Consider the following 13,303-nt stretch of genomic DNA (forward strand, 5'->3'; position numbering starts at 1 on the left):
GGGGTGAGCACAGCAGAAATAGTCCATTATATAGCTTTGTGCTTATTAACAAACAAACAAACAAACAAAATTTAAGAAGTTAATGATGTAACTTGTGTTTTCTTTACATAATATCTAGACTTCACACACACATATTTATATATATACATATGTTTGTATACGATAGAATTTGAAAAACAGAAACTCTATAAACACTCATAGGTTCTCAATATAAAGGTACCATAGTGGAATACGTCCTCAAATTGTTATACAAACCATCTTTGCAAATTTCTCGAGACAGTCACTAGTGATTTTATCTGTACACTTAAAACGTTTTTTTTCAAATTATTTTCTGTAATTACTATTATAATTATATAAAATGAATATCTCTTCAATGTTTTTATCATTTTATTATAACCGTAACTAGGAGAAATCAGGTCGAAATTCTATAAGTTGGGGTATTCATTTTATATGAGTTGGTTTTCCACTGCTACTTAGTGAGTCAGCGGTAAGTCTGCAGGCTTACGTCGCTAAACTCAGGACTCGAACTCGTGGTGGGCAGTTCACAGATAGCCTATGTCCTATTGCGTAGCTTTGTGCTTAGCAAGCAAATCAAACCAAACCGTTTCCTACTATCTCCTAACTGACTCAGTGTTACATCTGAGGGCTTAATTCGGGGTTCTGCACCTGGCAGTGGGCACACTGCAGATATTCTATTATGTAGTTTTGCGCTTAAAATAAACAAACGTTTCCTACAATTTACTGAAGCAAAAGAAACATGTTTTTACTTTAAAATGTAAAATCGTCATCAGAATGTGTATGGATTTATGAATTGTCGTTTAGACAAAGAAAGTAAGACACTTATTCAGCCATCAAAACAACTGATAGTACACGTAGTCCTGTCACATATAATTTTCAATGACTATCATTTTATTTTTAATGATCTTATTTACGTTGCTATGGTAACTTTATTCTAAAGCAGAATAACTTTCCAATAGGTGGCGGTATAGGAAAGATTCGCAAATCAGGTTAAAGGCAGTAGGGTTAAAATCAATAAAAACCTTTAGCATAATTCGTCGTAGATCGCAGGTGCAAGCGATACGAAATACTACAGCAAGACGGTTTTAAGATAAGTGTTTGAAAATTGTTAACTAGGATAAAAACTGAAACAGATACATAAGTATTAGCATAAAAGATGTTTTGTTCATCTCTCTTTTTTTTTTTGAAAAAGCAACATACGAGCAGAATTTACTTTAAAAATCTATGTCACCTGTTATCCTTAAATCACTTCATATACTTTTTCTCTTAAATAAATTTAAGAATTAGATTGTCTGAAAGAAAGTACAAGCAGATAACATTTATTTTTTGTTATAAACAGCAATTTCAGAAAAAAAAATGTTTCACAAGTTTGTGATGTAAAATATACACTAAAAATTGTTTTTAACGCAACATTTGAAAGTACCGATAGATCTTATTGGCTTTTTAAACACTTTTTAAAACTATTTATTTACGAGATTGTTTGTGGGTCTACGACTTTATTGCTTACAGGGCTCTTAATAATAAATGAACCATAAAAATGTAAACAAAACTACCATTAAAATTCGATGACGAGGAACCCACTTTGAGACTAATAGTGCTTGGAGACGGCTTAAATGGGTAATGAAGAAAACTTTAATATATGCTTAACATAACAGCAAATGTACAACCTTGTCGAAACGTTGTACATTTGTTGTTATGTTAAACTTATATTAAAGTTTTTCTTCATTACCCATTCAAACCGTCTCCAAGCATTATTAAAACTACCATTAATATTACTGTTAGTCCTATTAGTTACTGGTAGGAATTGGTCTGTGCATTTTACATAGAAAATGAGCGATTACAGTCGATGGTTTTTGGTCACTTTTTTTTACACTGAATACTGTAGCTGGCAAAAGATAAACTTACTCCATATAATACAAGTTAAACTGTAGTTCACTACTACATGAGCTGGTTTAGAATTTTGCGCAAAGCTGCACGAGGGTTATCTGCACTAGCCGTCCCTAATTTAGCAGTGTAAGACTAGAGGGAAGGCAGCTAGTCATCACCACCCACCGCCAACTCTTGGGCTATACTTGTTACCAACGGATAGTGGGATTGACCGTCACAATTATAACGCCCCCACAGCTGAAAGGACGAGCATGTTTGATGGAGATTCGAATCCGCTATCCGCAGATTGCGAGTCGAACTCCTTAATCACCTGGCCATGCCGGGCCATAAACTACATGAGACCTGGCGTTTATGGAAATTTCTCGAAAAAGTATTTTTGTCATGAAGAAAAATCATCTATACCAAAATATTAACAAAATACATCGTGAGATAAGATATTCTGAAATGTATGCGAAAGTTAAACCATAAAATGCTGTGTATTTATCAGTAACCAGAAATAATGAAGTACAAAATAGGATACGCAAACTATCTTCCAGTTCTCAAGTATCGTAACTACATTTTATATATATTATGTCAAAACTTTTTATGGTAGTTATTTCTATATGGTCCTCTAACGACACAGCGATATGTCTGCGGACTTACAACGCTAAAAACCGGGTTTCGATACCTGCGGTGGGCATAGAACAAATAGTCTATTGTGTAGCTTTGTGCTTAACTACAAGCAAACAAACTAATTTCTATATGTGGAAGTTCTTCAGAATTCTGTAGCTCTGGAGATAATATTAGGTTGAAATTAAGGAACGTTTACTACTAAATAGTATAAATTAAGGAACGTTTACTACTAAATAGTGTAAATTAAGGAACGTTTACTACTAAATAGTCAAATTAAGGAACTTTTACTACTAAATAGTGTCAAATTAAGGAACTTTTACTACTAAATGGTGTAAATTAAGGAACGTTTACTTCTAAATAGTGTCAAATTAAGGAACGTTTACTAAATAGTATAAATTAAGGAACGTTTACTACTAAATAGTGTAAATTAAGAAACGTTTACTACTAAATAGTGTCAAATTAAGGAACTTTTACTACTAAATAGTGTCAAATTAAGAAACTTTACAACTAAATAGTGTAAAATTAAGGAACGTTTACTACTAAATAGTGTAAGCGTTTTTTTGATGATGAAGTTGGTTTTCATTTGAAAATATCAAATGTATTCTTTGTTCTCCTGAAGAAAAATAGTCAACTATTCGAAAGCGCTCGAGTTTTGTGTCTTATTTTAAGTGTATTACACTTTATATGTGATCCTTTGTGCTAACTTTTTTTATCAAAAATGTATTCTTCAACTTTCCACTTTTATAACTTTGCAAATGTTTAGTCTGATTACGATTTTCGTAATACAAGAAGTATGTTAATACGAAAATAGCTGATCTGAACTCCTATAAGTAGGGATGCACGGGTAGTAAAATGTGGCCGAATACCGGGTCCGGGCACCTGGGCACTAAGCTTTGGCCGGAGCCGGGTGTCAACCAACAACAACATGCACAAAAATTAGAAACAAAAATAAAATTGACGTTTATTACATTTAACCGAATAATCACCAACAGAACATTCAAGTTATACTTTCAACTTTCAATGCTTAGCCCCAACTTCTCAAACCCTAACCCTTATTGTTCTCAAAAACCCATCTTCTCCAGAAATCCAATTCTCAAGATATGCCTGTTATTAACCCCTTTCGTTCTTTGAATCCCCGACTTTCAGCGGGCGGTCAGTTTTTGTTACTGGAACATTTTTTTTTTTAATAACTAAACCAATTATTGACTGTAACTTTCAGTACAGCGTTAGTTGCCACAAAGATTAGAACTTAGATGCCTAACTTCGACAAGCGGCCGGAGCCGAGTATTACCGGGTAGCCCAATACCCGGCCGGCTACCTGTGCATCCCCCCTACCTATAAGTTTAAAATATTTAATGAGATTAAAATTGGACTCTCGTTAATTGCAGATGATAAGTACTGTGGTAACCTTAGTTATTTCTTACACTCAACTAATGCCTATATTATGGTAAGCTTCAATAAATGGACCTAATAAATATCGATTTTAAATTAAAATTCTAAAGTATAAACACGATTTTAAGAAACGCTTGTTAAGAATTTGCTTTTATTCAATAACATTATCAGTACCTTGATTTATAATTACGGGCATTTGTCTTTCGAACGAAAGATTTTATTGAATGTCAACAGGTCTAAAATGCTATTTCACTACTTGAAGCTGAGCTGGGATTTCATCTGAAGCACGTCTTGCTCAATGTATTGTGTGTGTTTCAAAAATATTTATAACTTGAAACAGAATACAAGTTCAATGATAGAAATAATTTATCAAGTCGTGATGTATGAAGCAAATTCGTGTTCTTCGAAGAACAGTCAACTGTTCAACCACCGTTACTCACTGGTTCGCCCATTCTTCTGAATGATGAGTAAAGTTAACTCATGTAAAATTTTGTTTGTTTTTAAGTATAAAGCTACACAATGGGCTATCTGTGCCGTGTCCTCTACGAGTATCGAAGCCCGGTTTTTAGCGATATAAATTATCAGATTTACCGCTGAGCCACTGGGGGACTACAAGTAAAAAAATAAATGTTATAAACAATTTGGTGTTGAAAATAAAAATTATTTGATATTAACTAAAATCGTAAGTTTAATTCTGATGCGTAACGACTTAAATAAAGGGCCTGGCAAGGTGGTTAGGGAGCTCGACTCCCAATCTGCGGGTCACGGGTTCGAATCCCCATCTCAAAAACAAAACAAAAACTTAAATTAATTGATAAAAATTACAGTTCATCAACATAATCTACTTTACTTTGAAGCAATTGTTCAAGCAATGATGATATAAGTAGCTTCTAGACTACTATCATGGTACTTGTAGGCACTTCTTACACTGTGACTCCTATCAATAACTCTGTCAATGAGTTTATATCGCTAAAAATGTGGTTTCAATACCTGTGGTGAGCAGAATACAGATATCGCATTTTGTTGGTTTGTGTTTTACTACAGACAAACAAATCCCAACTCTAACTAACTGTAGAGGATCTTCTTCGTCTTATAACCATCACATTACACAATATTTTATAACCATCACATTACACAATGTTCATCCTTATCAACGTGATTTTCTACTCAATAAATTTCATTTTGCTGCTAAATTTGTTGTCAAAATCATTATGTAGGCTACTTATTTTGGTTTAAAACTCATTTTTACTTTCGACAATTGGTAAAATCTGGATGGTCAGGTTAGCTAGAAACAGACTGTAGAATTTCCTTTTTTGTAAATATTCGTTCTCTTAAAACCAATCGATCTTTTTATTTTGAACCAGTATTTCTTGCAATTTTATCAATTATGTATTACTTAGACCTTCCTCACGGCAACGTTGTTTACATGGTTGTCTGGTTAGAATTAACACAGGAATGATAATCCATGAAGAAAAGGTAGGGGAGGAGTGGCGATCGGTTGCAAGACTTCATTACCAGTTTTGATCAACAGTTGGTACCACTACAGATTCACAGAATACCTCATCATTACTCTATATCATTCATATCGCATATTATACATGCCAGAGAAACAGAAGAATTGCTTCATGCCTTCTTCTCTTTTATTGATCAGATCTTTAAAAGTTGTATTATCATTGTTGATGACAAATTCCCTGCCGCCCCTCTTACTAACTTCGACAGTTTAAATTCCATCTCAAACACATCCTGAATCAAATAACACCAGATATCGTCCTGTACTCTATTTCTGTTCACGGTTGATGTTCTTCTTTCTATCACCTACTCAGCTATCTATCTAAAGCTGATTGATCTTCTTTTCAATGTCATACTGATAGTATACTTCAGGACATTGATTCCGTTCTCTTCACATTTGTGGATAATGACCATTTAGCTCAGACTCTTGCATCTTCTATTTCTTTAGCTAATTCTCAAAACGTTCCATTTGTTATTTATCATTCATACAAACCTTCTTTACCGTGTAAGGCTATTTCCCCGATACATCAAAGTTCAAGAATCCAAGGATCCTGTAGTTCTCAAACAACATTGGTATCTTCAACGAACTAGTCACAATTGTATTGTTGCGGAAGAGAGAGATTACAATGACGGAGAACATGCATTGAACTACGTCACATTTCTCATCTTTCCCGGAACTGGACACAATTTATATTACTAATAAGCTAATTACGCTTCTCTCAGTAGCTAATTCTTGTTGATGACTTCGCTCCTACTTCTTCCTTAGGAGAGGCCAATGTATTTGTCAATTATTTTAAAAACAATTTTTCACACACCAAATTTTCACTTTTTTTACACTGGTATCACCCTGAATTTCTCAAATTTTCAGCATCAACTTCCAGAATTCACTTGAAGTTTTTCCTACGATATGGATGATGTTTTTTATTTTTAAAGTACTTCTATTGCTTCAAATGATATTGATCATACTTTACATAATAAACGAAATACAGCACCTGGATTGGACAACATTACGTACTCCTATCTGTGAAATGCTCCTCAGAAATTTTAATTTACTTCTAGCTATATTATTTAATGCCATTTTTACATACCAGGTTTTATCCTCAATCATGAAAACTCTCCAATATCCTTTTATTTCTTAAACCCAATAAACTACCTTCACTGGTGACTTCTTATGGCCCTTTTAGTATTTGTCAGCGTTCCCAACAGAATATTTAGGCATATTTTAATCTCTCGGCTCCACAGTTTTATTTCGCAAAACACCTTCTGTTAAGTTCTCATATTGGTTTTCGGCCCAGACTTTCTACTCTGGACCAGGTACTCAGATTGTATGATCTCATCACTAATCATTTTAATACCGATCGCCCATCTTGTCCTCTGATTTTTGTCTTTGAGAAAGCATTTGATTCCGTTTGCCATCATGGAGTAATCTATAAACCTCGCCGCAAGAAACTACCGATTACTTATATCCGACATGCAAAGTTTCTTCATGTAATGTCAGATTGCCACATCACTGGAGAACACTAACTTATATCCGACATGCAAAGTTTCTTCATGTAATGTCACATTGCCACATCACTGGAGAACACTAACTTATATCCGACATGCAAAGTTTCTTCATGTAATGAGTGTTCTCCAGTGATGTGGCAAGTGATAAACGGATAGGATAGCCAGGTTGTGATACATCTGTAACATAAAGTAAAGGTGATAAAGCATAACTTTGTGGAACACCTGTGGAGACGTAGAAGGATCGAGATCAGGTGTTCCACAAAGTTATGCTTTATCACCTTTACTTTATGTTACAGATGTATCACAACCTGGCTATCCTATCCGTTTATTTTAGTATAGATATGACACAGCCATACTAGGGGTTTTTCTCAGTCTGCCACATCACTGGCGCACACTATCTCGATCATTCTACGTCTCCGCAGGTGTTCCACAAAGTTACGCTTTATCTCCTTTACTTTATGTTACAGATGTATCACAACCTGGCTATCCTATCCGTTTATTTTAGTATAGATATGACACAGCCATACTAGGGGGTTTTCAGCAAGCCGTTGATCGTTTTTCCAATGATGCTAACTTTTGAGTCTTAAACTGAGTGGCTCTAAAACTAAAGCTGTAATGTTTGGTCCAAACCGTAAAAAAATTAGGCCTTGTCGTGACACTCGACTCATCAGTTTCCATCTTGACCATTTTCTCATTCAGCGGAATGTCTGCGGACTTACAACGCTAGAATCTGGGTTTCGATACCCGTGGTGGGCAGAGTACAAATAGCCCATTGTGTAGCTTTATGCTTAATTACAAAAAACAAATAAACAAGCTTTCAGATTCTGCCAAATATCTGGTTCGCCAGTTTCTATAGTAGTACTGGAATATAATGACATTAAAATTACTGTTATGTCCTTTGTATTCCAGACGGCCTGACGAACAGTAGTATAGAACGAAAAGCCTTGTTGGCACTGGATATAGTATGGTTAACATTATTATATTATTTTTACTTTCTCTTATAAGTTAATAAAACTAGTTGTTATTTTATGTTCTGGCCATAATTTATTTCAAGCTTATGTACACTGAACAGGTCTACGGTGTGGTCGTTCACTGTGTATAGATCAAATAATTAACACAGTTACTATAGGATATAAGTAACATACTCCGACACAAGTTAGAGCATTTATCACACCATAGAGGTTTAAAACAATATCTGATATTTCCTCAACTTCTATGCAAACTTTTCTTCAGTTATCTTCCTGCTTTTAAGAACTGACCATCTTTGATTTTCTTCCTTTAACCTCCTTAATTTTTAATAAAGTCCAAATAGTTCTTAACCCTCTTCGTATGTGAATCACTTCTTGAAATTTATTTTAAAAGATAATGACAAACAGATGGCACCACCAATTATGTTAAGTGTTAGGTCGAAGTTTTGAATTATGCAATATGGGAAAGGTATATAAACATTGGAATAGTGTTTCACTGCTGTATATTTCATGATGATGGTGAATATCTGATATATCAAAATGTGTAGGAATTTCTAGGTAAGACCTGTTACCTTCAATAAAGTTTTGAAAATCGTTACGCTGTGCACTTTTTAACGTTTCCAATGAATGACTCAGACAGTTTAATGGGCTCGGTGTCTAACTCTGTCCACGGTTTCGTGTCAGCTAGTATCTATTACCTTATCGAAAACTCTGCTATCGCTTTCAATTACTCGTAGTTTGCTGGCAACAACTCTGTTTGTCGATAGAAAACCCTACAGTTTTGACGTCACAATGAGCTGCTTTTTTTGGGTGCCGATGTATAACTGCACGAAATAAGTGACACTGTACGACTGCCGAGAGTTTGTTTGTTTGAAGTTAAGCAAAAAGTTACACAATGGGCTATCTGTGCTCTTCTCATCACGGGTACCGAAACCCGGTTTCTAGCTGTTCCACTGGGGGGGGACTGCCGAAAGAGGGGAGAGGAGGGGCAAGCACTAAGAAACAAATGGATGCAACAAATCAGCTAGCAAAGGTATTCAATGGGGATTTCTTTTATCGGTGTGGTTCGTTATGAAAAGGAAATTATTAAGGTTATTTTAATTTTTAATATTTATTAAGGAGACTAAAACAAAACACGCATTGTGGATAGACGTAATTATATATTTTTTCCCGATTTACTTTATTTGGATGAAACCATGTACCATATTGTGTCTACATGAGCTGATCACATGACAACTGGTCCCAAAAATCTGCTTATATAGCACATACGAGATTAACGACTGTCAGACGGAAAGACGACATTAACCTCGTCTTCAGAGAACACGAATGATTCTCTCTAGCACTGGTGATTTAGAAACTTGACAGTGATGCAAGACATCACGTCAAAATAGACAAGCTGAAAAGAGAAGGCTAAAAAAAAACAAAAAAAAACAAAACAAATCGATTTCTATGTTTATTATATTTGAAGTAATTTTAATTTATAGCCAACTGATAAATTTGTTAAGCGTAAAGGCTTTGTTTGTAACTAAGCACAAAGCTACACCATGGCCTATTTGTGCTCTGCCCACCACGGGTATCGAAACCCGGTTTATAGCGTTGTTAGTCTAATTTAGAAAATTTCATATAAGTAGGAGCTAATAATGCTTTTCTGGGAATGAAGTAACAAAACGTTTAATGTAAATTTTTGAGTCTTATGTAAGATTAATAACATCATATGATGCTACTATGAAGAGCTGTTCGGATATTTGTTTTTGATTTTGATGCTCGAAAAAGTTTCTTGTCATTACGGTTTATTCATTGAACAGAAAGGAAAATAGGCCCGGCATGGCCAGGTGGTTAGGGCGCTCGACTCGCAATCTGAGGGTCGCAAGTTCGAATCCCCGTCACACCAAACATGCTCGCCCTTTCAGCCTTTATAATGTGACGGTCAATCCCACTATTCGTTGGTAAAAGAGTAGCCCAAGAGTTGGCGGTGGGTGGTGATGACTATCTGCCTTCCCTCTAGTCTTACACTGCTAAATTAGGGACGGCTAGCGCACATAGCCCTCGTGTAACTTTGCGCGAAATTCAAAAACAAACAAACAAACCGAAAGAAAAATTTAGAAAAACGCTCTGGACGTCTCTCAATAATAATTTACAAGAAAGAAAATAGTCGTTGAGATTTTATGCGACTTATTTTCGTAACAATGCTTTTTTCACGATTTGCAAGTAAAATGTAATACAGAATTTGTCAGAATGATGTGTTTTACTTTTTAATAACTCAGAAACGGTTTTTAAGGTATATTTGATACCAAAACCAGGAAATATGCTTAGATACGACACAAAAATCTCGATCTAACTCATTTCGTTAATTATGAAACATTTTTTAAAATTTTAAATCGTACAAATATTACTATGATTAAAACAGAAAAACAATAACTGCAACAACTTAGATTCTATAGTCGATCCTTGTTTCAATAAACAAAACCACTTTATAATTAAATACTTAATAACGGTTATGATCAATACATAATACTAGCAGAAATGGCTGTTTGTGCTAGTTCCTGCGGAAGGCGTTGTTAAGCCTTTGGTCCCATTATTTTAGTATGACAACCTTAACCGATAGAATATAAGTAACCTTCTTGAACATTTTATTACTGACTAAATAACTTCTTGATATACGACATTGTAAGTTTTTTATCTGCCTCTTTTGTGAGTATGAACATGTTGTTAGGAGATCCAGTTCTTGACAATGTCCCATATACCATACCATGCGTAAAAGTCTCATTCCAAGAGAGTTGAAAGCTTGATCTTGACTTTTGTTGGTGGTCATGCAGAAACTTTGTATAACAGAAAAATTGAAGCCTCCTGTATGTGAATGTCAATGTTGTTTCAGCGAGAACACCCGGGATTCTGGGGATGCACACCAATTCTCCTTTAAATTTTCCAGTGATTATTTTGGTTTTAATTAAGTTTCGGAAAAGACTCATAACTACACATCGGGTGCCGTTGGTCACTGTGGGTCGGTACAATGATCTTAAAATCATGATTGGTGCTACTTTTTTCAGTAAGAGACAATGTGGAGGCATTCCAGACAAATTTATTGAGTTCAAGAATTCCGATGGGCACGCCATTGCTAAAGAGTCTTCCACAGAATCAAATGACTTGAATTCCTTTATCTCACCTGAGAGTTCTGTCATGAAGGTGAAATTCAAGGCACGTATTGTATCATTCAGAGGTGATAGGATGCACCTATCAGCCACCTAGTCAAAGTTTGTGTAGTTCTTCTTCTAACCGGGAAAGACGTTTCGTTTCAAACCTTCAGTAGACGTAACAAAAGTGCCAGTCTCACCTGAGAGATCAATAACATCAGGCTGATGAACAAAAGGAATTTCTCCATTGCTCAATTTCAGTAATATTTTGTAAAACATTTCTGCTCGAGGTTCACCAGTCATCCTTAATCGCATGTTTGTGATCAAGGACACAATTTGAACATGTTTCCAGAGGGTTGACTTCTTTAAGCAAGCATCCACAATGCTGCCTCTGGTTCAATTCTTGATGGAAGGATTTGACGAAAATCTCCACATAACAGATTAGGAATGCCACCAAATGGTACATCATTTTGCCTTATGTCCCTAAGCGAACGATTCAGTGCCTCGAATGCTGATCAGTTGGTCATGGGAGCCTCATCAACAACGAGTCATTTAACAATGTAACTGATACTTGCCAATGCTGTGCCCTTCTTAATTCCACACATTGGCATATCTGTCTTGTTGATATCCAATGAAATTTTTAAGGTGCTATGAAGGGTGCGGCACCCATTCAGCAGTATTGCTGCAATGCCACTTGATGCATTTGCCATAACAATGCTGTTACCCGCCATTATTCTGAAGAGAATTAAATTAATCAAGTATTTTTGATCTGATCCTCCAGGCCCATCCAAAAATATGACAATACCTTGACCAGACTCTGCAAAGTCAGGGAATTTATTATTATTTGATCTGGGCTCATTTTCTTCAACATAATCCATCTGCTTTTGAGCATTGAAATGTGTGGTCATCGTGTATTCCTTTGTCTTTGATTTACTGCTTATGTTTTGAGAATCATGCCACCAATGCTTTGTACTTTGCTTTCAATATCCAGTAGTACTTCACTGTACATGGCATCATCAGAAGTGAGATCCAAGTTTTTTCTGACATGTTGTTGGCGATGTATGATATCTTCAGTCGAGCAATCCCTAAAGCTCTGTCGTAAAAGTTATTTTGGGCTACTTGGGTCACAGTAGGCAAGGAGCACAGTAAATATTGAAAGCAATACTGAAGGTGAGCTACAACTGTTGGCTTTTGTCAATGTGTTGTGCAAATGTTCATCATATTCTGAAAGCCTCAGCATTAGACAGACTTCTCTGTATGTGTCACAGACCACCCATTGATTTTTCTTAAATCTTCAAAAGACTCTGGACTCTGGCCATGATGCAACAGCATTCAGAGAAAAAAGCATTATCACTGTTTTGGATTGATAGTGTACACTCGATCAATAACATCTGTTTGTTTGACATCAACATTGTCGGTTTCAGTACCTCGTTTGAGCCCTTTTTTTCCAATTACATTCCATATATAGAACATTGGTACATGAAAATAGAAGAGCTTTGTTTTAAAGATGAAAAACTCTGTGAGTGTGGTTTTTGGCGGCTCCGCCATGGCTCGTATTATAGATTGGTACACTGTGTAGTATACATGTTGATAATTTTCAAGGTATACTGCCAAATGCACAACTGGTGGGTAACGATTATGCATTGGGAACTCCAGTATCCTCCATACAGGGTCATTTGCACCTACATATCTTGCAGTTTTAAATTCTGAAATTTCATCTCTCGACTGATTTTCAGAATTTTGTAATGCAAAGACATTTTTGTCACATCTCCAGTGTACATATTTCAGCACATACCTGATTGCTTTCACTGACATACAAAGTTCTACATTCATGTGGCAGTTGAATTGGTGTGACATGTAAGGATTGTATGGAACAAGCCACTGTTTGTTGATTTCTTGATCAATATATGATACATTGACCTTCATCCTTATTGTTGCACTGTTTCCTCAATCACTGATATTTTTCCTATGATATAGTGGATAATCATCATGTGATACTTCTGTGCCAGCTTTGAATGGCTTGGAAAAATTCTTTGCATATTTGTCATCAACCATGCAATCAGAGTGTGGATTGATTACTCCTCATGGGCCATGAACCATGTTTGCCAAAACAATGCAATACAGTTTGTTCAGCCCTGATTTTTTATATCTTTTTCATTGGCAACAGCATTAAATTGAGATGGGACAATTCTTTTTTCCGGAATTCAATTGAATATAGTCAGGCAATTGATCGGCGAAATATCTTTTCTTTTGTCAAAATTTGCATAAGGTTTCACTTTC

The 13,303-nt window shown here is 35.5% G+C and overlaps 1 protein-coding gene across 1 annotated transcript; it reads right to left on the bottom strand.

Moving 5' to 3' along the window:
- Positions 1 to 12,373: 12,373 nt before the first annotated feature.
- Positions 12,374 to 12,949, bottom strand: LOC106458967. The gene has a single exon (XM_013918535.1). It carries the CDS (start codon positions 12,947 to 12,949, stop codon positions 12,374 to 12,376), a length of 576 nt encoding a protein of 191 aa, XP_013773989.1.
- Between the last annotated feature and the right edge of the window lie 354 nt (positions 12,950 to 13,303).

The sequence above is a fragment of the Limulus polyphemus genome, unplaced genomic scaffold (assembly GCF_000517525.1).
Source record: "Limulus polyphemus unplaced genomic scaffold, Limulus_polyphemus-2.1.2 Scaffold539, whole genome shotgun sequence".
In the NCBI taxonomy this organism is placed as follows: Eukaryota; Metazoa; Arthropoda; class Merostomata; order Xiphosura; family Limulidae; genus Limulus; species Limulus polyphemus.